Source organism: Hyaloscypha bicolor (assembly GCF_002865645.1).
Source record: "Hyaloscypha bicolor E unplaced genomic scaffold K444scaffold_126, whole genome shotgun sequence".
Lineage (NCBI taxonomy): Eukaryota > Fungi > Ascomycota > Leotiomycetes > Helotiales > Hyaloscyphaceae > Hyaloscypha > Hyaloscypha bicolor.
In genome coordinates this window covers 1,573,448-1,597,758 of record NW_020194628.1, presented here as the reverse complement: position 1 = coordinate 1,597,758, position 24,311 = coordinate 1,573,448, and the positions used below count along the sequence as shown (strand labels likewise).

The 24,311-nt window shown below is 46.8% G+C and overlaps 8 protein-coding genes across 8 annotated transcripts; 4 read left to right on the top strand and 4 right to left on the bottom strand.

Moving 5' to 3' along the window:
* Positions 1 to 3,325: 3,325 nt before the first annotated feature.
* On the top strand, positions 3,326 to 5,623 carry K444DRAFT_655233 (uncharacterized protein; the record flags this gene model as incomplete). Its single annotated transcript, XM_024885997.1, has 2 exons — positions 3,326 to 3,367; positions 3,818 to 5,623. The coding sequence occupies 2 exons, from the start codon at positions 3,326 to 3,328 to the stop codon at positions 5,621 to 5,623; spliced, it is 1,848 nt and encodes a 615-aa protein (XP_024732038.1).
* Positions 5,624 to 7,969: 2,346 nt separating this feature from the next.
* Positions 7,970 to 8,721, top strand: K444DRAFT_696789 (uncharacterized protein; the record flags this gene model as incomplete). Its single annotated transcript, XM_024887911.1, has 2 exons — positions 7,970 to 8,066; positions 8,118 to 8,721. Coding segments are annotated over 2 exons (345 nt in total), but the record flags the coding sequence as incomplete, so codon positions are not given.
* Positions 8,722 to 8,806: 85 nt separating this feature from the next.
* Positions 8,807 to 9,600, bottom strand: K444DRAFT_633984 (uncharacterized protein; the record flags this gene model as incomplete). Its single annotated transcript, XM_024883683.1, has 2 exons — positions 8,807 to 9,482; positions 9,557 to 9,600. The coding sequence occupies 2 exons, from the start codon at positions 9,598 to 9,600 to the stop codon at positions 8,807 to 8,809; spliced, it is 720 nt and encodes a 239-aa protein (XP_024732036.1).
* Positions 9,601 to 11,138: 1,538 nt separating this feature from the next.
* Positions 11,139 to 11,447, bottom strand: K444DRAFT_485795 (heterokaryon incompatibility; the record flags this gene model as incomplete). The annotated part of the gene is made up of 1 exon (XM_024873103.1): positions 11,139 to 11,447. A coding segment is annotated over one exon (309 nt), but the record flags the coding sequence as incomplete, so codon positions are not given.
* Positions 11,448 to 14,607: 3,160 nt separating this feature from the next.
* Positions 14,608 to 15,497, top strand: K444DRAFT_617584 (uncharacterized protein). Its single transcript, XM_024881160.1, has one exon. It carries the CDS (start codon positions 14,740 to 14,742, stop codon positions 15,433 to 15,435), a length of 696 nt encoding a protein of 231 aa, XP_024732034.1. The 5' UTR covers positions 14,608 to 14,739; the 3' UTR covers positions 15,436 to 15,497.
* A 107-nt stretch (positions 15,498 to 15,604) lies between these two features.
* On the bottom strand, positions 15,605 to 18,365 carry K444DRAFT_655232 (uncharacterized protein; the record flags this gene model as incomplete). The annotated part of the gene is made up of 4 exons (XM_024885996.1): positions 15,605 to 16,650; positions 16,760 to 16,819; positions 16,964 to 17,298; positions 18,351 to 18,365. 4 exons carry the CDS (start codon positions 18,363 to 18,365, stop codon positions 15,918 to 15,920), a joined length of 1,143 nt encoding a protein of 380 aa, XP_024732033.1. The 3' UTR covers positions 15,605 to 15,917.
* Positions 18,366 to 22,589: 4,224 nt separating this feature from the next.
* On the top strand, positions 22,590 to 23,496 carry K444DRAFT_617581 (acyl-CoA N-acyltransferase). The gene has a single exon (XM_024881159.1). The coding sequence runs from the start codon at positions 22,624 to 22,626 to the stop codon at positions 23,242 to 23,244; it is 621 nt and encodes a 206-aa protein (XP_024732032.1). The 5' UTR covers positions 22,590 to 22,623; the 3' UTR covers positions 23,245 to 23,496.
* K444DRAFT_617580 (uncharacterized protein) lies at positions 23,479 to 24,172 on the bottom strand. Its single transcript, XM_024881158.1, has 2 exons — positions 24,011 to 24,172; positions 23,479 to 23,962 (listed from the first exon to the last, which is right to left on the bottom strand). Exons 1-2 carry the CDS (start codon positions 24,118 to 24,120, stop codon positions 23,560 to 23,562), a joined length of 513 nt encoding a protein of 170 aa, XP_024732031.1. The 5' UTR covers positions 24,121 to 24,172; the 3' UTR covers positions 23,479 to 23,559.
* Between the last annotated feature and the right edge of the window lie 139 nt (positions 24,173 to 24,311).

Sequence of the window (24,311 nt, the reverse complement as noted above, 5' to 3'; positions counted from 1 at the left end):
TATATAGGCAAATAATAAAGCTAGAAGAAGATATTATAGAATTAATTAAAAATAATTAAAGAAGGCTTGGAAAAGAATAGAAGAAGAGGCTAAAAGGTAATAATAGAAAAAGTTATTATATATATAGTTATTAGAAAGAAAGAAAGTATATAGTAATATAAAGAGGTTTTTTTATAGAAATAGAAAACTACCTGGATTAACTACTAGTTTTCGTACTAGTCCTAATTAGAAACTAGTATAACTAATTAATATATGTTTCCAGGAGCCTATAAATAATTTCTAGGATCTTAGAAATATTTATATAGGTTTCTTATATAAATATTTATTAAATTCTTTCTATATAGCTATTTAGATTATTCTAATACGAGATCTAATAGGTAGTATTAATTTTATAGGATAGTACTTTAGTATTTTGGATTAAGCTAATTAGAATACTCAGATCCTAAACGAAATTGCGATTACTAGTTAGCTTCTATATTTGGGATATAATTACTCTTCTTTCTCGCTTATTTAGCTCTAATCTAATTAGATAATTTTTATATCTATTATCTAGATTATATTAGTAAAACTACTTCCTAAGATACTAGAAGTTTACTTTAATTAAATAATTAATTAATTAAATATTTACCAGGATAGATTAATAGATCTTGGAAATAAGATTCTAGAAGGGGGATATAATTATAATATATATAGGGTTATATATAACTTAAGGGCATATAATGAACCTCGGATATTACGGGTATTAATTAGGGAAATCGGAGGCCTTTTGATTTTATAACTAACTACTATTTATATTATAAGTATTAGGCTTATAAATTACTAATTATATATATATTATTAGGGCCTCCTATTTAGAGAGGGCTTCCCTGGACCTTATAGGAGGGATAGAGATTAGTTTTATACTAAATTTAATACTATAGTTTTATAACTTACTAATTTATTCTATTATCTTATTACCTACTAATAAATACCTTATATCTAGACTCCTTTATCTAAAGTTACTAATATTAATATAACTAATTAAGCTTAATAATTTATTAGGGATATTAATTTTAAAGATATACTTCTTAAATAATAATATACTCTTTTCTATAATATCTTTACTTAGTTTTATTATATTAGTATATAAGTAATATATACTAGTTACTTTATTAATTATATTACTTAGATATATCCTAGTACTTTATATATTATAAGCTTAAACTTACTAATTATGACTTAGAACTATTTTGTAATTAGATGCTTTCTTATTAATAGTTTTCTCAAATATATTAAGCCTCACTTTATACTTATAGTTTTTATTTCTAGTATTGTCCTATTTGCATTATTAGCTATTAGTCTCTAAGAATATACTAGAATTACTATTATTTATCTAGTACTCTTCTTTGAGACCTATATCTTTCTACTTATCTTCACCTCTCCCTTTACAGGCTCGGACGATACAGCAAACGTGGAGCTAGTTTCATTGTTACGGCCGTTAGTAGAGGAGCTTTATTCCCGCTTATATTAGGAAGTATTACAGATACTCTTAGTAGCAATACCCAGTATGCGTTCTTTATTCCGTTAATTAGGTTTGTAATCGCGTTTACATTCCCGGTATACTTGAATGTATTCAAGGCGAAGAGTCTGGATGGCTAGACGGAGAAGGTTAAGGTTAGTATTAAGACTAAGAAGGATGTTGAGAATGGGTCGAGTGGGAGTGGAGATGAGTGGACTGAGAAGGAGTAGCAGGCTCAGGTTGAGAAGGTATGATTGGAGGCAAGAAGGGATAACTTGAGGTTTTGGATTATATAGTGGTGAATTAATCTTGTTTCAAATCGTCGTCTCCACAAAGAGGGCTCGTGAGGGAATGAAATGAGCCCTTGCGGGGCTGATCACATGATTTATCAACTTTGTTCTTTCGTTTCAGGAGCTGATAATCTCACTTACGCATTAACCCGACAAAAATCTTTACCAAGAACTTAGTTCTTGGTCTGTTATCAGCACTCGTATGCCGTCATTGGCGGTCATTCAGCCACCCGAAGCCGTGCACGTGATCTAGGAGCATAGTCCTTGGGATTAGAATGGACGTGTATCTACAACGTTGCAATTGAAAATATGCCGACGAGAGATCATTGAATTAAAGTCCGACTATTAATTCCTGTATCCTGTACATAACAGAGCTTCATTATCCCATTATCAGATATCTGGTGTTTACTATTCGCGTAGTCTCTTTTCTGGCGATCAAGCCCCTTTTCACACGAGCAGCTCGCCCGCCGAGAGGTTAACCCACGACTACCCTGGGAGCTGTCTAAGTGCTATTTTGGATAATGTATCAGTACTCAAATTTATTTTCCACACTTTCTTAACTGCCACAGAATATATTTGTACTAATGCACCCATTGGCAATGCTATACAGGACAAGTATTCGGAGGGAATTACTTTTGTAGGCCTTGGAGCCCTATATAAGACTTTTCTCTAAAGCAAACTTTTGTTACTATTACCTTCTACTCCATTGACTGTAATCTTTCCGAGATAGTTCTATAAGATTAATCACGGCATCCTCCTCTATATTGAACAAGAGGCTTATAATACGAGCACTAATATATTATTATTAATTGTATGATCCTAATAGTAATTGAGTTTAACGAGTTATACCTGTATTTAGAAGTAGTTAAGTGACTTGCGTTATCTTGTATAAAGACCTGGCTTTCGGCATCGGTGAATAATAGCAAAGAGCTCTTGATAATTTTTAGTAAGACTTTTATTATTTATTTTTTTGAATGCGTCAGTATTTTTAAAGACTTCAGAAATACGTTTAATTAATAGTAAATACTGTGATAACTATCCGTATGCCTCCTCAAGGTCCTAGAAGCTTGACGGGGCCAGTGAAGGTGATTGAAGTTATTAGAGAAATCCCACCAGGACTCCAGCTTACACGGCAGAGGTTAATGACACCGCAGTAAGCCTTGAAAAAGAGGAGATGATTATTAGGGGCTTTCTGGGCAATAAAATAAATAAATAAAAACCTGCAGAGTTTCACAAGTACTAGCACCCTTACTCAGTAATAACGATTTGTAAGTAGCTATTACAAGAGTTCCCACTTAATCTAAGCTAAGTGCCAATTACTCTATCGCGAGAGAATAATTAATGCGAGGGATCATTTCTGAAGCAACTTCAACGCGGGGTGATCTGATTGCGGCGCAATATCTCATTGTAGGGTAACCGACTTGAAATCATGCAGCTGAATGAGCTAGTCTCAAGGGTGTGGGGTACAGGAAAATAAAAGAAATCATAGACTGAGAGAACACGGGAAAGCCTCACTAATGCTGGCGACAAGTAATTAATGAGGTGTACTCTGTTGTGGTTGTGGCTGTTGGTTGTTGGCGTTAGTGATTAGTGATTGGTCTAATATTTCGCCTTGTAAAAGAGCTGGACGAATCATGGGCCTGCAGCGAGAGCTCGCCCTGTCAGGGCAGCGCGGGAAGGATTGACCTCTCTGAAGAGTGTTAGACGTAGCTTAACAGGAACTCCTCATCAAAACGTTATAATTCTGCCTTCTTTTCAGATGTTGTTGAGGTTAAGTCTCGTCTTTTTACTTATTTCTACAGGAAATTTGCTCACGTACAGCGCTGTTGCTGGCATGACTCGCCAAAAAGGACGACCCAGGTTCCTGAGACGCCATCATTCTCAACCACGAACACCACAAAGGCTACAGGGTAGCCAATCCGGACATCAAGTTTCGCCTTTGCGGCCGAATTCCTATTACACACCCCGTCCATCTTTCTCCCCACGTGGATCATTTCACAATAACGAAGAACATGAATCAACACTTCAGACCTGGCATCGATCCTCGAGCCCTGCGCCGCGACGACTGGGCGACACGACTTTTCGGTATCAAGACTTAGATCCAAGACGCAAGGAAATACGTCTCCTCCGTATCCTACCCGAAATAACATCCATCATCAGATGCGAGCTATTCCCTGTATCATTGGACAACCGCTGCCCGTATATCGCTATCTCGTACGCTTGGGGGGACACGGATGATACGCGGATCATTATCCTCGATGGGCACGAGTTTGTTGTTACCGAAAGCTTGATGCTCGCTTTCCAAAGACTACGCTCCAAGTCTGCTCCAGTTATCGTGTGGGCAGATGCCATTTGTATCAACCAAGGAAACATTGAAGAACGAAATCAGCAAGTCCAAACCATGACAAGGATCTACCAGCAAGCAATTGAAGTAGCAATTTGGCTCGGGCCGGAAGCTGATAATAGCAATATGGCTCTCGAACTGTTGTTCGAGCTCTATCGACATAAAAGTTCAAAGACAAATATCCTTGCAATTATTCAATCACCAAATCGACGGGACTCCTTTACTGCGTTGGTTGCTTTGTTTGATCGCGAATATTGGGGAAGATTATGGGTGGTACAAGAAGTTCTAAACGGAAACAATAAGACGGTTTATTGTGGTTCGAGCAGCTTACCTTGGAACATCTGTGTTACTGCTTCTGATATTCTTCGACGGCACTACGCGGATCTGTTACTCGCCTTTCTATATACCAAGGGTGTAGCAGCAATATCTGCAAGTGGTCGAACCTACCCTGGACAACTTAGTTGTGGCGGCCCATCTGTTCTGCATGACTTGAGAGAGGATGGGGCTTCGTGTGGATGGCTAGATGTCCTATTATACCACCAAGAGAAAAATTGTGCCGAGCCAAGAGACAGACTTTACGGCCTTTATGGCATTCTACCCGAGCACGAATGGTCTCAATTTTCAGTGGATTACAACAAGCCGGTGAGAGAAGTTTATATCGATGTGGTAGACTATCTGCTTACAACGACCCGGCGTCTCGATGTCATTTGTGCAAGCATCAATTTCCCTGTACATCAAAATACACATGGAATGCCGTCGTGGTGTCCAGACTGGTCCCAACGTCGACGAATCTTGCCAATAGGATATCGATTTTCTGGATTCTCGGCATCAGGAGCGTTGGAGCCAAAAGCTACATTCTCTGGCAAACGTCGAATACTTAATGTTGCCGCTATCTTTCTCGACACGATCACATCATGCGGAATTCCTCTCAATCCCCCGATTTGTAAAGGAGCGCTGTTAATGGCCTTCTTCGAATGGCGAGAGAAGCTCAAGGAGGTCCAAGGATTCAACCAAGCGGATCACGAAGCATTCCACGAAGCATTCTGCAGAACTCTCTCTTGTGGTCAACTTCCAGACGAATACACGCCGAAAGATTGGTTGGAATGGACATATCGCACTTTTGCCCTTGGTCTACTTGGTCGTTATCCCCATTTAAAATTAGATCCTCATCTCATGTCATATGTTCAGAATTTCGTTTCTCTTTCTTTGGGTCAGCAAAAACAGACGCTTACGGAAAATTTTACAAACGCGATGACGGGGAGGTGCTTCGCTACTACACGTAACGGCCTTTTGTGCCTGGGTTCTGGTGCGTTGCAAGTGGAAGATATTGTTTGCGTTCCGCTTGGCTGCTCAACTCCTATCATCCTTCGCAGGCGAGGTGATGGATTTACGTTTATTGGCGATATCTATGTCGATGGGTACATGGGTGGGAAAGCAATTGATGATTGTAACAATGGATGGCTGAAAGTGGAAACGTTTGCCATACATTAGACTTTCATTGGATAAAACTTGCATCATCATCTCTGGTTGGGTTGTGTGTTGGCCGCATCCATGCATAGTTACGCTCCAGAATGGCTGTATCATCGTCAATATATCTTTTTCCCCAGGCATTGGTGATAGTCGCATCATGGCTGATATATCTTGTTCCTCGGGGTCAGGTGATAGCCACATCATATCTAATATGTCTAGTTCCCTGGACATGGGTGCCAAAACCATTATGGTTGATATATCTTGCTCGTCTAGCCACGGCGACAGTTGTATCATAGTTGATATGTCTGGCTCAAAATCCTGCGCCAGCCGTGGGCCACCCGAGTCTTCCACCGCTCCCGAGTATCTGAGAGGTTGTGTGATTGCTTCCATTTCGTACGCCAGTTGATCGAGATTTTTGTACTGTCTTATGTAGTCGGTGAGGTCGCTTTGGGTTGCTACAAGCTTGCGGTAACTCCAACCATGTGTAATCATACCATTGATAATGATTTGACTAGCAAATGCGTTGCATGCGCTGGCTTCGGCCTCATACTCCGGAAGATGTTCTGCTCGATATTTGAGAAAGATTTCTACATCATTTCTACTAAGATGGCTCTCCTAGCTTGAAAGCAGATCAGCACTCTCTCTTGAAGCAAACTTGAACTATGCTCACTTACGTGGTATTTGCTTTTCCGACTTTGAGAAGTGATCCCAGTGTGGGAAATGAGTTGAGTAGAGTAGAGTAGTGGGCCCTACTCATATTCTACTCAAGTTTTTTTCTCACTACTCATACTCTACTCAACTACTCTAGAATATTCTTGAGTAGTTGAGTAGTATGCACGTGATACCATACGTGACGTTGGTGCAGTTCCTTGCTAGGATCTGCATGAATCTCCCAAAACCACTGCATGTCTTTACCCAGCTGATCCTTCGCCAGTACTGTTTAGGTACTAACATTGGTGCGATTCTGCCTTGCTAGGATCTGCATGAATCTGCCAAACCTCTTGATGGATCCTGCTTGATATGATACCGCCGTTACATGGATCCCGTGGCAGTTAGTAGGCACAGTAGCTAACTAAAAACGGTGCTACGAGTCCAATGTCCGTTAGCGTCTAGGCTCCCAGCTCCTTCTATATTCTACTATTTATGCAAGACGAGGCACTAGTCTTCCCAGGAGCGAACTTGTAGTATGTAAGGGGAATAGAACGCCCCGGTGCTTCTGTTTGACAAGGCACCGTGCAGGATCAGGCCGCATCGGCACGCCCCCGCAGCTTAAGAAGAGCAGGCGTGCTTTCGTGGACGTATATAGGCAGACTCATCTCGGCGACGGTGTATTTGATCGAAGAGAAGTACCTTTAATAAAGCTCTTAGAAAATTGAAGTCGTACACTCGTATGCGAGTTGGGTTGTTTGAAGGGAGTTGAGGAGAAGTTGAGAGGGGCATTAAGCGAGGCCCCTTCGGTTAAAAAGGGGAACCAAATCGGCTCCTATAAGGACCCTTAATAAATGTGGTAGGGGACCGAGAACGGCTACTGTCACGATATCTTGATAGGCTCAGAGATGTGGCTATGCTACAGGTAGTAGGGTCTATAAAAGTCTATATATAGATAATATAGAAACTATAGCCGATTCTCGAATGAGCCAGAAGCGGATCCCCTAAGCGTGATCTATCAACTCACCTTCGACTCACCCATACTCACCAGAACTCACCCTTAATTGCCGGTAAAGCAGCTCTGCTCACCTTTCCGAACAGAACCGGATTTTCTTCGTGTTAGGATTGGCGTGCGATAATGAGCCGTTGAAGGGCTACTGGCTGTCGTAGCCACAGTGGGGACACCTGCTAAGTTATGGGTTAAGGGAATTGCTCTTGCGGCAATTGCGGCAAGGATGCGTTTTGTGTTTATTCATTTGTTCGTTTTATAAGTTGAAATTCTGTCTAAGCTACTATTATTTCTAAATTTCCCAGTAAGGAATGTGATAATATAGTTATGGGGAGGGAAAGAGGAGGAAAAGGAAGGGACAAATTTATAGCTAGTGAGAGTAAGGCTTGCGTTCTAAGATATTTGAAGGAAGCTCACTTGAGTTGTAATTACTTCATTTATCTAGTCCTCACTCTGATTAGTCCATATTTTCTGGCTTAAGTCTGCCACAGATCTCTATGGTCTCAGCAATAGCCTCACCTTTATATTTGGATGACATTCCGAACAAAGAATGGGACACGCTTCGAGAATATGATTACATTACGCAAGACGAAAATCAAGCGACAAATGGCCTTGAACAGACCTCTAAGGAACAACAGTCAAATATCCCACTTCATTCTTGAAGTCTACTCATTCTATCCCTGCCCTCCCGGGGACCTTCTTTCTACAGCAAGCTGGCACTGTATAAAGTAGTGTTGTTGGGAGACAAAGGCGTGGGAAAGAGGAAACTCGCAACTCAGGTCATTCATTCCATTTCATTTTTGGTTAGTTACTGACACATCCTCCAGTTAGCCCTTAATCATTCTGCCTAACCCAAAGACCCGATCATTGAAAATTTATACCAAAAGCCAGTGGTCATAGATGGTCTAATGTGCATGCTAGAAGCCCTGATGGTCGATAGGTCTTACCAAGCACAGGGCGGCGCACTCCGAGACCAGTGGATCAGGGATGCCGAAGGCTTCGTACTGGTTTATTCTATCACCAATTGGTCTACCTTTAATCGTATTCGGAGGTACCACAAACTGGTGAAAAGGGCGCGAGAAGCGGCACTGCAGGAACTGCAATGACCGGAAACCCACACCATTCCCCAATCATGTTGGTCAGACACAATTGCGAGCATATAACTGAACGCAAAGTTTTGACACAAGGCGGGTTTGGTCTGGCAGATACACTAGGCTGCGAGTTTGTGGATGCTTCGGCAAAAAGCGCGGTATCAATGTTGAAAAGGCATTTTTCAACGTTGCAAGAACCATACGTCGACATCATATGCAACTTCCAAGGAAGCCAAGGACTTCAGACGAGAAGAACTCCAATGAGCAGGATCGCTCCGAAATTGTAAAGAGACGAGACCAAGAGAAAGTCCAAGAACGACCTCCAAAACCCCGAACCGGAGCTGGGTGCGGAAGTCTTGCCCAGCATCACTATGCTTGCTCCAAACGATGACTAATTAGCAGTCTCGCGGGCTTGTCTAGAAGAGTCATCATCGTCTAGATCAGTAAGAAAACACTCTACATGAGTGGGAACATTTTCCAGGTCGGCTGGGCCTTTATCCAGTCCAATTCCTTGAACTCGGCGATATTCACCCGATAAGCAATACCGTTCTCCCAACGGATCTGCAAGGCTACAACATAGGGCGGGTAGACTTCTGCCATCTCTTGAACCTCCTTTCGCCCGATGACAACAAATTCTTGGAGGCCCGAGGGGCTTGGCAATGAATTCCAGTGTTCTTGGTCCATCCTGTCCACGGTCCCCACTAAAAGCCCCCCTGTCGACTTCACAGCTGCCCTGGGCGTCTTCACGATTCCGTTCGCCTCATCTATGCTCGATGATTCAGGCGGCAATATTGGTGAGCCATAAATTGCGATGTTCTCGGCTTCCGAGCCAGTATGTTCGGGTCTTTCGACGATGAGGAATGCTGAAGAAGCCCAGAAAAAAAGAACATGTCCATCCGGCACAGTTCTTAGTCTAGACTCTGTTAAGTCTGGATGATGCTTTTGAATGTCATTCCAGGTGATGTTACCGCCATTTTCGTCCCGACTAAGTAGCGTTCCCTTCTTTCTGCCAGAATCCGGCTTTTCGATCGGCGTGCCAGAGTATTGTTCGTCCAATCTATTCCTACCAGCGATTGGAACAATACGAATAGGGTAACTCTGGTGCGAGAAACACAAGAAGTTGAGAGTTTCACTATCATGAAAATGTGTTAGGTACAGATAAGATCCAGGCCCAGTGGAATAGAGAATTGTGAAATGCACACTCACGTTTCTAATTTATCGTCCCCAACACTAACGTTAACCGGACCCATCCAGCCCATCCACGACCAACTTGGCAGATTGACGTGTGTTTTCAACGAGGTTAGCGGGAGAGTTGTCTTCTCGGTGCGGCGATGCAGCTTGTAGTAATATGCGGGAGAGCAGTGTGGGCTCCGATAAATTATCGATCGAAATTATCGATTAGTAATCGTTATCGGCTAAGCGATCGATAAACGATCGATATCGATAATTATCGTCGATAAAAGTGGGCCCAGCCATTAAACGAGCCCTATTACGGCTTTCTAGTTCAATTATAAACCGATTAGTATTAAGATTAGTATAAAAGTATACTATTATTACTATACTATTAGACTTTTTAACTTTTTATTTAATAGTCTATTATATAACGTAGACTAGCTAGTATTTAATCCAGTTATCGATAATTCCATCGATAAAAGTGGGCCCAGCCAGCCCTTAAGCGAGCCCCATCACCTCGATAATCATCGATAAAAGTGGGCCCAGCCAGCCATTAAGCGAGCCCATCGATAATTCCATCGATAAAAGTGGGCCCGCCAGCCATTGAGCGAGCCCATCGATAATTCCATCGATAATAGTGGGTCCCAGGGCCTTGGCAATACTACAGGGCCACTACAGGGCCGCTACAGGGCCAATACGCTATATTTACAGGCCTTAGACCGCCTTTACAGTACTAAATCTATTAATAATAGTGGGTCCCGGTGATGTCCCGGTTACGCGATATCCCGGTTACGCGATATAAATACCCGGAGTACGGTGGAAAAGAAATGATATCGTCTTAAGGCTAAATCATTTCCGCCATATTCCGGATATTTATATCGCGTATAGTATTGCCAAGGCCTTAGTTCGATAATTATCGTAATCGATGGTCGATTATCGATTATCGAAAAATTAGCGCGATTATCTAATCGTCGCTTATCGAGCTTATCGGAGCCCACACTGCGGGAGAGCTCCATGCCAAGGAAACGCTGAAGCGAGATTTGGGATGGCCCCAATGGAATTGCTCGCCGGAGATGCGACCCAAAGCTTCCGCAATACCCTGAAAAGCATCAAAGACGTCTCCAGGGAAGGACATCTGCGTGTTGGAATAAGATTCCACCAGCCTGCTGTATTTTTGCTAGAACGTCTGGCGAGTAGTAGTCAACCTGGATAATGGTCCATCGATGGTTTTGAAAGCCAGTGTAGTGCCCCTCTGTTTCCATAGCTCTATACGTAGGGGCGTATCAGTAGAATCTCGCTCATAGATTTTTGGTGGTTCGAAATGGGATTCCTCGCAGAAGATAGCTCCGTCACATACCCAAAACACTTGCCCTTTGGTGAAGACAAGACAACGACGAGATAAGCAACGCTCTTGTACTGTCCATGTGCGTGTAGCCCATATACTCACATCGATTTCGTCGTCATCAGGTTTATGAATGGCTTCGAAGCCAGTCCACACCGGACAGTGATTGCAGGTCGAAACGACAGCTAAGCCAGGATCGTCACGGTCTTCGTTGGGCGGAATAACAGTTACCGACTTTTGATGAAAGTTTCGCGTATAAGGATGGAGGCCCGACAAACCAGCGTTTGCATTATCACCACAAGCTGCAATAATAGTCAATGAAGCCTGGTGGTATATGTTTCCCATGTTGTTTAGTTGATCTTGTCTGTCTCTGAGGTCAAAGTCGGTCTGGCCCTGGCAAATGCAGAGGACGTCAACCCACAAAAATTTGATGGCCAACAGTCGAGTTAGGTGTATGGCATCTGAAATTGTTTGTGGTAGTTTGAATTTTAATAAGGAGTCTTTGACTTGCAGACTCATCTCGTTGTATCCGCCGAGTTTGACCTGCACCGCATTTCCCCAGACATAGCTCAGAGCAGCATATCTGTTGGGTAGCTTCGTAAGATCAACATCTCGCAAGATGCAAAGACAATTTTTATCAACGTCGATGAAACGGATGAGTTTGACAGAGGTCGCTCTAATATCTGTCAGTATTGGGACAATCACCCTACATGCATTTATTGCCACTCACCGAGGATTGTTAATTGAGAACTCTTCGTCAGAGCAACAAGTAATGTCGTGGTCTGTTTCACAAATTCTCATCCACTGACGTAAAAGATCTAGGTCGACGACATCTGGTCGCATTCTGCCTCGAAACAGCATTCTCGAGGAATTCGACTCGTGCTCTGCCTGTATCCTTGCTTGAGGATGGCTAGATGGCGCAAAGTCATCGGGATGGCAGATCTGTAGTACCTTATTGTAGAATGCCAGGGACTTCCAGTTCTCGATAAGCACGTCGTCAACGACCGTGTCCTTCTTGTAAAGAACTCTCAAGCTAAGTCGTCGTAATAAGGTCAGGCCATCAGGTGAACTTGAACCGATGTCCCTAATGGACTCGCTGATATAGGCATAATACTCCCTATCGATAGATGCTTCGATCCAAAGGTTGTCGTCGTCCTCGGGCATAGGTCTGTCGTACAAGTATCTGGTCCCTCGTTGCTTAATGATAGTGCCAAATAGGTGGCAAAGCTCACACGGTCCGACATAACGGAGAATCCTGGCAACAGGTCCGAGAGGCACAGATGTTTCCGTAGACTTGCTATTAGCGCCTTTGGTGAGGCTGGTGCGGAAATGTAGGTTGCGGAAACTCGGTAGCCTATTCCTCTGTGCATGACGGACTTCACGGATCTCAACTGCAGTAGGACACCTAAGAGAGGAAAAGGGAATTTGCCGGCAATATTCGCAGAGATTGCCCATTGTTGCCAATTGAACAATAACATCACACGGAGGCAGTTCTGCGTTACGACCTGATATGATGGCTCGCTAGCGGGCCGCTCGAATGCAGGCATAGACACGTGGCGACAGAATCAATTGCCCGACTGGGGGCGCTTCCTCCAGCCCCTACAGTACAAGCCAACTAATATTAGACCCCTTTCTTGAACCCCACCAAAAACAGCTATTTTGCCCATTCTGCGGCGAAATACCACAACGCCCACAACGCGTGCACTTCCCTAATAAATATGATTTGTATTAAACTATATAAAATTAAACTTTTTTACAATTCCAAGTATGCTAGAAATAAGAGGCTCTTTTCTAATTAATTCGTGAATTGCGACGACCTGGATCCATGTGAGAAATAAGCGAATTTTGGTATAAAAGTGGTACTACAGTAGGCCAAAACATTATGCTTTACCCCCTCGTAACTTTACGACCACGCTTCCCTAGGTTTATTATAATCTATAGGATTAAGGGCAATAATCCAATTAAGGATTGTACTCGGACATTTTCATAGTAAAATAGCCGGAATGTGGTTAGTTGTGAACGTGCTCCACCCAGCTTTTTGTGAGAAAAGGGGTTTCGCTTAATATGAGTTGGTGGTGACTGTAGCTCGGAGGATATTGGACCTGATTAGAACCTTCCATCACGCTTAGAACTAGAATTTCTTGTCACACTTGCAATTCTCCATGGAACCTGCGATCCTCTTCCTCACTCACATCCCCTCAAAACGGTCACAAATTCACCAAATCGGAAATATGACAGCACCACAGTCATACACTCAATTGTTGAATGCCAAGACATGTATAGCCTGCTTACAAACATCGAAAATGCTCTCTGGCTCAATTCCCGCAAAAGAAGTCTCGCAGCGTATTCACTTTTAGAGCCCAAGTTTTAGGAACGTATCTTCTTCGAGAACGGAACAAGAACTAAAACGCGCTCTTTACACAAGTAGCCGTGCTGTCGGTGGAGTTGAGAGAAGAACTGGTACAATAATGCAGAGAGGAAATCCATTAGTCCTATTGTTCAGGCGTGAATTAATAGTTACGACAGGTCAAGTACGTTTTGACCCCCACCAGCGGAGCTTGAATAATTGACTTGGTTAGGTGTAAAGTGAAGTGAAATGTACATAATAGTTAAAACGTTATATTTATATCAAGAAAGTTTTATGAGATGACCTGCCATTCTGAAAAGGGGAGAGCATGCAATCTCGCTTCGAGAAATTCCCCTGCCGAACTGTTCGAAGATCTACAAGATCTCTCGCATCGTCCCGCTTCCAACTTCACACCAGCTAACACAATATGGAGCGTAACAATACTCCAGCCTTTGATTCGATAGATGGAATCCCAAATGCTCCCTCGTATGGCCTAACATTCCCGTCGTATAACAAGAATTTTAAAGGTATCCAAGGTCTCAGAACTTCCTTAGACAGACTCCAGTCTCTGCTCCCAGGAAAGCTGTGATAAGAATTGCGGTATTCGCTAAAGCCCTGGAATACCCTGAAGTACAGAAGTGCAACTAACTTCCCGCTCCGAACGCGAAGAGTCAACATCATAGCGCTGAAACCGTCGAATTCATAGCTTAAAGGAAGGTGCAGGATAGCGTGAATAGTGGCTATTCCACCAGGCGAGTAAAGTTATTTCACAAAGATTATCCCGAAGTATGAAAGACCAATAAGGGAAGAATATCCCGTTCAGCCAAGCGCAATATTGCCACCCATCACAAGCAGATCGACTTTATCTTTCGAGCGCGCGAGCCCCAATCGACCCCCCTCTTTTCGCGTCGCCCGAAAAGGGTACGACTTGAAATCAACAGCAACCTTTCAAGGGATTTATGCAAAAAGGAAATCATTCGTTTTCTGTATGGCAGCTAAACGCAGCTTAACGAGGCAAGCAAGGCAAGCATGGCAAAGTAGATAGATAACCCATGCTCGGTCTCCATCCCCATTCCCAAACCTCGTTCGCCAAGAAGCCGAGCAATGCAAACGTTTCACCCCGCCCTCCGCACGCCCGTGAAAGTAAGGTTAAACAATCTTGGCTTGCGCTTGCTCTGTATCAGAAGTAACTTGTCTCACGAGCCAGCCAGTTGCGAGATCGAAAATGGCTCCAAGACTCTTATTTTTGATTTTTGATGCGAGTCCAAGGTCGGGACGTGCAAGACGAGACCAAGAAAGGATGCTGCGGTTCGAGAATCGAAGTGATGAATCTCTTGATCGTGACCCTAAACTACTTCTTCCAACGGGGCAGGCAATTCTCTACCCAAGCTTGGCTAGCTAAGAACTTCTGGGCTTTCATCATAGAGCTGCACTTTCCAAGCGGAAAATTATTTACTCTTCATCTTTCCTTTTCTATTTCCTTTTGGGCTTTTTTGGTTTCGATCCAAAGGTGCTAGAATATCAAAAATGTATCGCCACATCATCATCCTCCTCGCTCTCCCGACTCTGATCAGAAGCCAGACGATAAACGGAATCCCCACCTGTGCCGTACATCCCCTCGCTTTCCTTCCCCCCTTCCCCCCAATCCGCCATCTCCCCCCCTCTCTAACCGAACAAACACAGAAAGAATGCGCGCTCTCCATCATCGCCACCTCCTCCGACTGTCCCCTGAACACGCAACCCTGCATCTGCGCCTACCTCTCCGCCTACGCCTCGTGCGTGGGCGAAAGCTGCAACGGGACGGACTCCACGCGGGCGGTCCCGGTCCCGCTCCCGTACTACATCCCCGAGGCGACGATCAGCGTGGCGAGCATGGGGACGTGTCCGGCTGTCGCGGCGACGAATCCGGTTTTCGGCACTCTGGAGAGTGGGAAGACTGCTTCTGCGGAGACGACGACGATGACGACGAACGAGGCAGGGAGGGCTGCGACGACGGGTGAGGCTTTGGGCTCGGAGGTGACGATGACGACGATAACTTCTTCGGAAACGAGGACGTCGAGCTCAGGGACGCGGAGTGTGGCTTTGGTCACGGGTATGAGTACAAGTGCGGTGCCTGCGAAACAGACAAGCACTGGCGCAGCTGGGCCCTTGGAGGGGCATCGGGTGCTTGGAGTCTTTGGGGGTGGATTGGGGATTGTGCTTGGTTACAGGTTTTTTGTGTAAGAGATGGAGGGGGGTAAGGAAGGTTGCTTGGGAATAGAGAAAGGAGAGACTAGAACGGCAGGCGAAGAAGATATGACACTAGACTAGGTGAAAAGGCGGGGGGAAATAATAATAGAAGACAACTAGGCCAATGATCTGGGAGAAGAAACACACGGCACAAGAGGAAGGGGGCAGTTGAAGGGTATATATTACTACGTAAATGACTTTTAAATGTATATGTGGGGAAGATATGAGTGGAAAATATGTCCAAGACTCCTGGGACTGTTGCTGTTCTGTTCTGTTGTCCACTGGGCTCCAGGCCCTCCGTTCGATGCCAGACTGAACGCCGGTCCTTCTATGCAAATTCCCATCCTAGTCCATGCCCTGCGCACCCGATGCAATATGCCACCCAAAACAAAAGTACACTATCGACACCACAGTCGTATATCCAGAGGACAACAATGCACCCACAGACGGAGAATGCCCTTCGTGGGTCTTACAGATCAATGATGGTTCGAAAACGGCGTCACAAGATCGATACTCTTCGGCCGATGTCCGTAACCACTCGGCCCAGATCGCGGCGGAAGAGGACGATCCATGCCCATACCTCCTGTGCTACCATATCCTCCAGCGGCCGTGCCATGGCTCTTTCCATACGAATAGAGATCTTCTCTGCTCCTGCCAGCATACCCATTCGTTGCATAGTACCCGCCCCCATAGCTCTGCGACGTGGTATACGTGTGCGACCCATTCGTGTACGAGTTCCCGGGCGTCGCGCTCGGAGTGGGGGTCGCGGCCTTCGAGCCCGCGAAAGGGATGTAGTTCCACACCCCACTGCCGGTCCGATTTATCGAGCTGGCGCTGCTCTTCGGAGGGGATTCCGGCTCGCGTCGGCTGGAGCCCGTTCGCGGGAGAGCAGTCGCAAGCTCACGGAGCGATGCCAGGGCCGTGCTGGATCCCGAATTCGCATATGCTTGTGGGGGCGAGGCCGAGTAGGCCGGCGCTTGGTAGGATTGGGGGTACGGGTCCGAGCTGAAGTAGGAACGTGGTCGTGATTGTGTGGGTGAGAAGCGAGGGATGATGTCTGGTCCTTCTTCGTGGGAGGGGGTCGCTGCAGCAGACCCCGACGTGTATTGTCTTGTGTAGGGTGTAAGTGGTGGAGATGACGGCGTGTAGGAGGCGGGGTAACTGTTCATTCGTAGGGGCTGTGGGGGTGCTTGATCGTGAAGGCGGCAGCTGCGGGCAGAGATACGTTAGTTGGATGGTTTGCACGAGGGTGTGGTGGGGTTAACGGTCTGAAGATAGGCCCCCATGAGTGGTGGGGTGAGAAAGCAGGGGAGCTTACCCCTCTGAGCAATAAAGGTATGTGTTGTTGGCAGGGAGGAATTGCTTTTCACACGTCATGCTGTGCTATTCGTCAGCCTGCATTCCAAAATCTGCACCCCACAGTGGGGGGTCCTTTCTTGGGTTTTGGGGTTCCTGGGGATGTCTCCACGATCGAGTGCCAATCTCTCCTAGCTGCATGGAAAAAGGATGAGTCTTGACGTACCAGTATTGCGGGAAGGACTCGCCACTGTCCCGACCGCTGTGATCCTCATCACGTTCCCGATCCCGATCCCGATCCCGTTCCCTTTCGCTCCTGTGACGGCTCGAACTTCTCCCGCTGCTGCTCCAGCCGCGCCCGCCTTTCGTCACGGACTGAGGGGTACTTCTGTGAGGCAGCGGCGCGGGTCTGGACGAGGGTTTCTTCTCTGTGACAACCACGAATTCCCTCCCTGATTTCCTCCTCGAGTGATGCCTCTTCTCCTTCTCGGAATGGATCCGCGGCGACAACGGTGGCGGGGAGCTGCCCGCATAGTGGGTGCGCACTGGTGGGGGGCGTGACTGAGCCAGCTTGGCGAGTTGGCAATATCAATCCTTTTCAATTGATTTCGCGTGCGATAATTGAATACAAAACTGAAGAAGAGAGCCAGCGGAGGGGCTGGCTTGATGTATACTCAGGCGCGACCGTGATCGGGGTCAGGAGGGCCTGGGTCTTGTGATGGTTGTCGCGGATGTGAGAAATGACAAGAAATTCTCCAGATACGGGTGACTCCGAGGCTGGCGCGCTGCTGCGATAACGGCCAACGGCCCCTGCAAAGTGATACAACCACCTCTGCCAAATGGATGCACCGCGTTTGGGTGGCCGGTCTATCCTGGAAGTAGATGTAAATTGCACGCCCGGGGCCGAGAGCGGAGAGCGGAGGGAGATTGTCGTGAGATGTTGTGAAGGACGACGAGGTGCTGGTTGGCTGCGGTTGGCTGGGTTGGCTGCGGGCTCTTGAGGAGCTTGTTATCCGGATAGGCCTCGGAGGTTTTTGCTAAGGGCGGGTAGGGAGATGATAGAGCTAAGGTAGCAGTAAGTAACTGGACGATCCAGGAGGTGAGGCGAAGGCGAGGGCGAAGCGAAGGCGAAGTGTGTTTGTTGCTGGCGGAAGAAGTTTGCAGGAAGCGAGCCCTTTGGTGGTGGCCAACGGCGTTCTTTTGAAGACTCCTCGTCTCACTTCGGCCGCGCTCTCAGCCTTCAGCAGACTTAGTTGAGCTGTGCTGACCGCTGAGGTGTGATCGATGGCGGAATGCGGCTGGTCGTCGTTCTTGCGGGGCTGTGGAAGAGATTTTCAGTGACGATGTCGTGCTCCGGGCGTAAGAGTCAGTAGTCTGCAAAATGATGCTATTCAACGAAGAATTGCGTTCAGGCCCCGTGCTGCATCCAACGGGCACGGCGAGATATTATACAAGAGCACAGTATCGTCGGCCCCTCACAACATGGTATTGCACCACCGCGCCGGATATTTGATGGAGCAACCGGCGTCTCCACCCTTCTCATTCAGGTCATGATCCAACACGTTCTCGATCCTCGCACCTGTCGTGCCCCTCTGCGTGTCGCTATTACGCACCAGCAAGGTACTCATTGCGGCATCTGGATCACGACCCCCACGTCGGTGCTCATCTCTGTCCGTCTCCAGCCCCGCCGGGCCCGCCAAGCACTGCTTCGTCGTCTCCAACGGGCCATGTTTGACGAGACGAGTCAGTCAGCCAGCCAGCCAGGTTGCCATGTGCCTGCCCAGCTGCCCAGCTGCCAATCACGGCTTTCATCACCTCCGTCTGCAGTTACGATACGATACGATCGCACGAAGGAAGCTGTTCAGTGTTCACAGCGAGGCAGGAGGACCCGTTCATCAGCATCGTGATCCTTCACTCTCTTACTGCATTTAGTATTACGAGTTACAGTACAGTACTCTACACCTGCAGTCCACCGAGCATTGGCCGCACCTTGTGCTCCCCCTGGTCCCCCTCGTCCACCCCTCGTCCCCCCTTGTCCTCCTCCCGCGTCGCCGAATCTGTCGCCCCGTCTGATGGAGACCCCCCCACGGCCAACGATGCAGGCACAAGTCCACAAAAGAGGCAATCCGAAGACGCCGCCGCCGTCACCCTGGGAAATCTCCCCCTCGATTGCGCCGAGAGTGCTCACAGACGGCTGTGAGCGGCATTGACCAATATACTCCGTAGACAAAGTACGGAGTGTAGATATTTTGGGGGTCCCTTTCCGCTGCTGCACACGGTCCACACCTGGGCGCTGGCACCGCGCTCGGTACCTCGATAGATATCTCCGCCGCCCGCGATTGGCCGCTTCACATAAAGCTATGACGACGGGTGATCGCGGGATCTCCCTCTTAGGAGATGCGAAGAGGGGAAGCCTGATGCCGCATCCGCCCAACATTAAGCCTTAGATCAACAGGCTTCCTCCCTCCCTCGCAGGTTACCCGTGGGGTGGGTTCTGCCACGGCCACGGCCACGATTCTGCCGGATAGGGAGAGCGGCTGCGCAGCCATGCTCCAACCACACTCTGCTTGGGAGCAGCGCTCATTGGCAGATGAGGGAAAGCACGCTACTGCACGAAATCAAGGCAAGCGGCCTCCCCATACCAGTAGGGAGTGTTTCGTGTGCACAGCTCTCGAGATGGCTCGCTGACTCTGTCTTCCTGACGTCTGATATGACACTCCTCGCCCGAACTCTGTCTGTCTGTCTGTCTGTCTGATTCAAGACTCGACGTTCGGATGCGAGGGTTCGGAAGCGGAACGTCAACCCGCTGGGTATTCCCCTCCGCATCCATCTGCCTTGGGGAGGTTCCACTGCAGACGTGGGGGCGCAATAAAGTCCCGGAAGTTTATTTTGCGGGCAGTGAATCAAGAGAGGGTAAGTTTGGAGATTCTTGGCCGTCGTGCTAACCGTATCCTGAAACATGACATATCGTGAATAATAAACCTTCTGTGTAAGATTCCCTCAAACTTTTCGGGGGGAGGATGCGAGGCTTGTTTCGAGAGGAAAGGGAGACATGTGAAAGTTGATAGGGGGTCTAGACTTTCCAGTTTCGTTGCGTCAAGTCATCTTGTATTCGGGGCGCGCTCTTTTCCTCTCTTCGATGCACGATCGAGCTATGAGTTTAGTGGAAACTGATCGACGGATCGTATACAAGCTTCTGGAACACGTCTCGAGCAAGTGCCGTTGAATAATGTCTTTCCTTGCGAAACGCTGCGGGGCATGCAAATTGCGGAGACCCGCAGCCTAGAAATCGGAATGCGGACATGGAGCCGAAAACTCAACCACCGCGCAGTGGTGACTGTTACCTAACACCAACAAGGTTCACATTACCTCTATTTCAATCGCGAATACATCGTTTTTCAAGGTCTCCATTTGCCTCCTTTTACCAAGTCAAACACTCAAGTCCTCCACGTTGGTTTCACCCTGTGGGGACGGCCCAGACCGTCTTCCTAAACCTGCCAATGCCGACACGACAAAGTCCACACAGCAGCTGTTTCTCGGTTCCATCTCCAGATTTCTAATGAAACCCCCCCCCAAAAAACGTGTCAACTATAGATATCTAAAGGGAGCACGTCAATATTATAAAGAGCCAGAAAAAAAATGCGTTTTCTCTTTTACACGCATGCAGCCGCGTGGCCTCACGTCATCCAAACCAAGCCTTCCGGCAATGGCGATGACATATATACATACATATCTATCTCCCCACCTCCAAACAGACGAAGAATTAGATTATTTGTCTATCAACATGCTTCAAGTTCGCGCTTTAGATAAGTTTTTGCTATTCGTTCTCGACGACAAAAAAGGGGAAAGGGGAAGGAGGACGTGTCTTTCAAGATATTCAGATATCATTACATATCTGGTAGTGACTCAATCTTCATTAATATCCTTCAGAAGACAGTGAGGTCGAGGGGGTTCTATGCAAGAACGTCGTCTCGAGATAATATACATTGGTTTAATCATCGATTTCTATTCTTCAAGTGACACGAGATTTCATGTTTTATATCTTACATCTTATATATATATATATATAATTAAATTTTCTCAATAAAGCTAGGCATACGTCTCGCATCTCTTTCACCCTCTCTAGCATAGGTTCAAGGGTCATCTACCACATAGACTGATGATAGCATCCCTTCCCACCGTGACCCTTAGGTCGTCCGACGAGATACCAGAACTGACCATACCTCGGCTCCAACCTATCGATCCAGCTAATTCACCCTGTTGCTCGAAATGTCCAGTGGCGAAGGCGCCGTCACTTGCTAGCCATAGGGAGTGTGGATTTCGTGGTAGGGTTGCATGGTGTTGAAGCTAAAGGAGGGATAGCCTCCGAGTTCTATATAACCCTGGCGGCAGGCGGAGCAGAGAGGCGCTCTTTTTTTGTGTGTTCATTCGGAAGGCGGAGTTTGGCTTGGTTTTTTATAATGGTATGATATATTTGGCTTCTATGCTGAGGAATGCGTGATGGTCTGTTTGAGTGGAAGGGGAGAATAGGAAGGGGAGAATAGGAAGGGGAGAATAGGAAGGGGAGAATAGGAAGGGGAGAATAGGAAGGGGAGAATAGGAAGGGAGAGAAAGAAAGAGAGAAAGGGGGAGAAATTTATACACAGAAAGTGAGCTTTGGTTCTGTGATACTCGAGAGGAGTCTGTTAATTTAAAGTGGCTATTTGTTATCTGAAATTGGCGCTCTCTGCCGTCTTGTCCAGTTATCAGTTATACTTTATCTTCTATTTTCTGTAAAGCCAGACTTACGCATGCATACGTCGCTCTTTCCTCCACCCTCTCCATCTACCTACCACATGGATGGATAATGAGGCCCCCCCCCCCCCCCAAAATATCCCCCATGATACCCACCACCTCCACGTCCGCCCCTACCACCCTGAATCCGACCACCAAACTCGTCATATCCCGTCTGCAACCTATCGATCCAATCGCTTACCCTGTTATATGGATTATCGATTTGCAGCCTGGCGAGAGAACCTTGGTAGCCAAAGGCATTGTGGCTTTGCTGCGATAGTTGCCGCTCTCGAAACTGCAGCGTGGACAACTCATTAGTCCGGAATGGTGTTCGCCGCAGTTGGAACAGAAGACCATTTCTGTGGCGGTTGTCTTGTTTGTTACTTTAGAAGTCAGAATCTTGTCTTAGTTTCTACATTGTGTATAATATTAAGTTGTTTTAGCTTGTACGCTAGGGAAGGTTGGCATGGTTTGAGAGGGAACGAGGGAACGCGAAAGGAAAGAATAGAGGGATTTATAGACAGAGTGTAAGCCTGCTGCTCTGATATTCGAGAGAAGTCTGTTGAAAAGAAGTCATTGGAGTGGTTACTGCTATTTTGTTTATTTAGCACTTTATCGTCATGTTCACTTGGCAGTAATGTTTCGTGATTGAATCTCTATTGTGAATATAAAACATGCTCAAAAATTGGAACATCTTAGTATTAAATGCTTAGCTTATGTTGAGTTAGGTAATTTGGATAACAGCTGCCCTGGCCTAGCAAAAGCAACTTGATTGAATTTCTACTGATATCTGTCAAGTATATCTCAAATCCCCATCTTTGACCTTTCTGCGAGCTTTGCGTACACCTCCTCGAAGTACCTCTTGCCTGCCGTACCATACCAACGCGAAAATAATCAACAAACAGCTTAAAATCACCCACTTATACTCCCAAAAACACATACCATATATATCTTGATCACGAATCCTTATAAATAAGTTCACTCGCCTCGTAACGAGGGGTCAGCACTACCCACTCGGCCCCACTTCCCTTCTCCACTATCCTCCCCTGCTTAACTTCACATCTCAAACCATCCCATTCATCTCCCTCACCTCTCATCCATATCCCTTTAAGTATGGAATCCAATTCAGCTCCCAAAGTCCCCTCAACCCTCTACACACCCCGCCTAACCCTAATCCTCTTCTCACGCTCCAACCCCGCACATTACGCCTGCATGCTATCCTGCCTCAACAACGCGACCGCCTGGTCCCAAATGGGCGACTATGGAATCCGCACAAAAGAGCAATTGGATGCATTGCATGACGCTACACGCATCACATCTCCTATTAAACTCGACCGCGAGTTGATCTACCTCATTTCCCTCACTTCGCACCCCGAGGAGTTGGTAGGCGCAGTGACACTGGCTCAGAGGTCTAGAGAGATATATCCAGACATTGGATGGGCGCTCAAAGAGGAGTTTATTGGGAAAGGGTATGCGACGGAGGCAGCAGCTGAATTCCTTCGCGCGCTTCGAGACGAGATCGGGATTCGTGACATCTGCACATGGCCCGATGAGAAGAATGTGCCGAGTAACCGCGTTGCTGAGAAATTGGGGTTTGTGGAGGGTGGGACGGTGAGGGTCAGTGATGAAGGTGGGAAGGAGGCTGTTGTTTGGATTCTGCCTGGGATGAAGGGTGTTGGGAGGGGAGGGATTTCGATAAGTTTTTGGGGCGAGGATGCAGGAAAAGAGACGTGATTTGAACTCAACGGAAGGTTTGGATTGGCATCTGGACGTGAATTTAATTTTGGGTTTGAAATGAAAGTTTGGAGATGATGAGAACCCAGAAACTCCATCTATCCAACCCTAGCCGTCCCATTCCCAGTCGTAGCGCCGCCCGCCTTCTGCGTAATACCAACACCCGATCCGCCCTCTCCAGTACCCAGTTGAACCTCAGGACCAGACTTCAGCGCACCGGCTGCGAAGTTCAGCGCCGCGTTGAAGCCAGTGAGATCTCTCTTCTCTACATCCCCATCCTCAATCTATTACCGGTCAGCGACAGTTCCGCCGCGATCAGATTCCCAAACGGTATACCTCACCCTCAAGCTCTTCAATGTCTCTCTTGTACTCATCCTCCTCATCCAACTCCAAATCCTCATCCACCAAATCATCAGCCGTATCCCTAACCACCTTTCTCGTCTCGATCTCTACATTCAATGCCTTAAGATGATACGCATCCTCATCAATGGGGTCCCTCTTCGAGTTGACAACACTCTTGCCCATTCCCTCCAGTAGCTGCGTTACCGCTGCACCTTGCGGATCTTGCGCGACGGTACCTTCGGCAGCTGCTGGGGCAGCGGCGGCAGGAGCGGCGGCGCCGTTTGCGAAAGCTGAGTTGGCGGCTGCACCTTGGAGGGTGTTCATGAGGTTCGTGACTGATTCCGTGCCCTTGAATCCAATGGCTCCATCACCGACTCTGGTGCATGTAAGCATGAGAGCTTAGTAAGAAGGAATGAAAGCTTACACCAAGGCTGGAGAGTAGGCGCCCATGTTGATGTTCAAAGGTTTGGGGAGGGGAGAGGAGAGGACGAGGACTGCCGAGGTGGCAAAGAGGAGGGTTGATGAGTAACGCATTTTGGCGATATTTGATAAAAGAATTAACTGGGAAAGTTGAGAGAGATGTAATTGATGAAGAGAATGCAAGAACGAGAGAGAAAGACTAGCTTCCTGAAGAACAAGTGAACTGAATGGGTATCAAGATTAACTGTGAGCGCCGCTACCGAGATGGAGAAGTCGGGGAGGCTGCTCATCTTTATGCCATTGAA

Coding starts and splice junctions, on each gene's coding strand:
- K444DRAFT_617584 (XM_024881160.1), top strand. CDS start 14,740: ATGTATCGCCACATCATCATCCTCCTCGCTCTCCCGACTCTGATCAGA.
- K444DRAFT_617581 (XM_024881159.1), top strand. CDS start 22,624: ATGGAATCCAATTCAGCTCCCAAAGTCCCCTCAACCCTCTACACACCC.
- K444DRAFT_617580 (XM_024881158.1), bottom strand. CDS start 24,120: ATGCGTTACTCATCAACCCTCCTCTTTGCCACCTCGGCAGTCCTCGTC. Junction 23,963..24,010: donor GCCTACTCTCCAGCCTTGGT/GTAAGCTTTCAT, acceptor TACATGCACCAG/AGTCGGTGATGGAGCCATTG.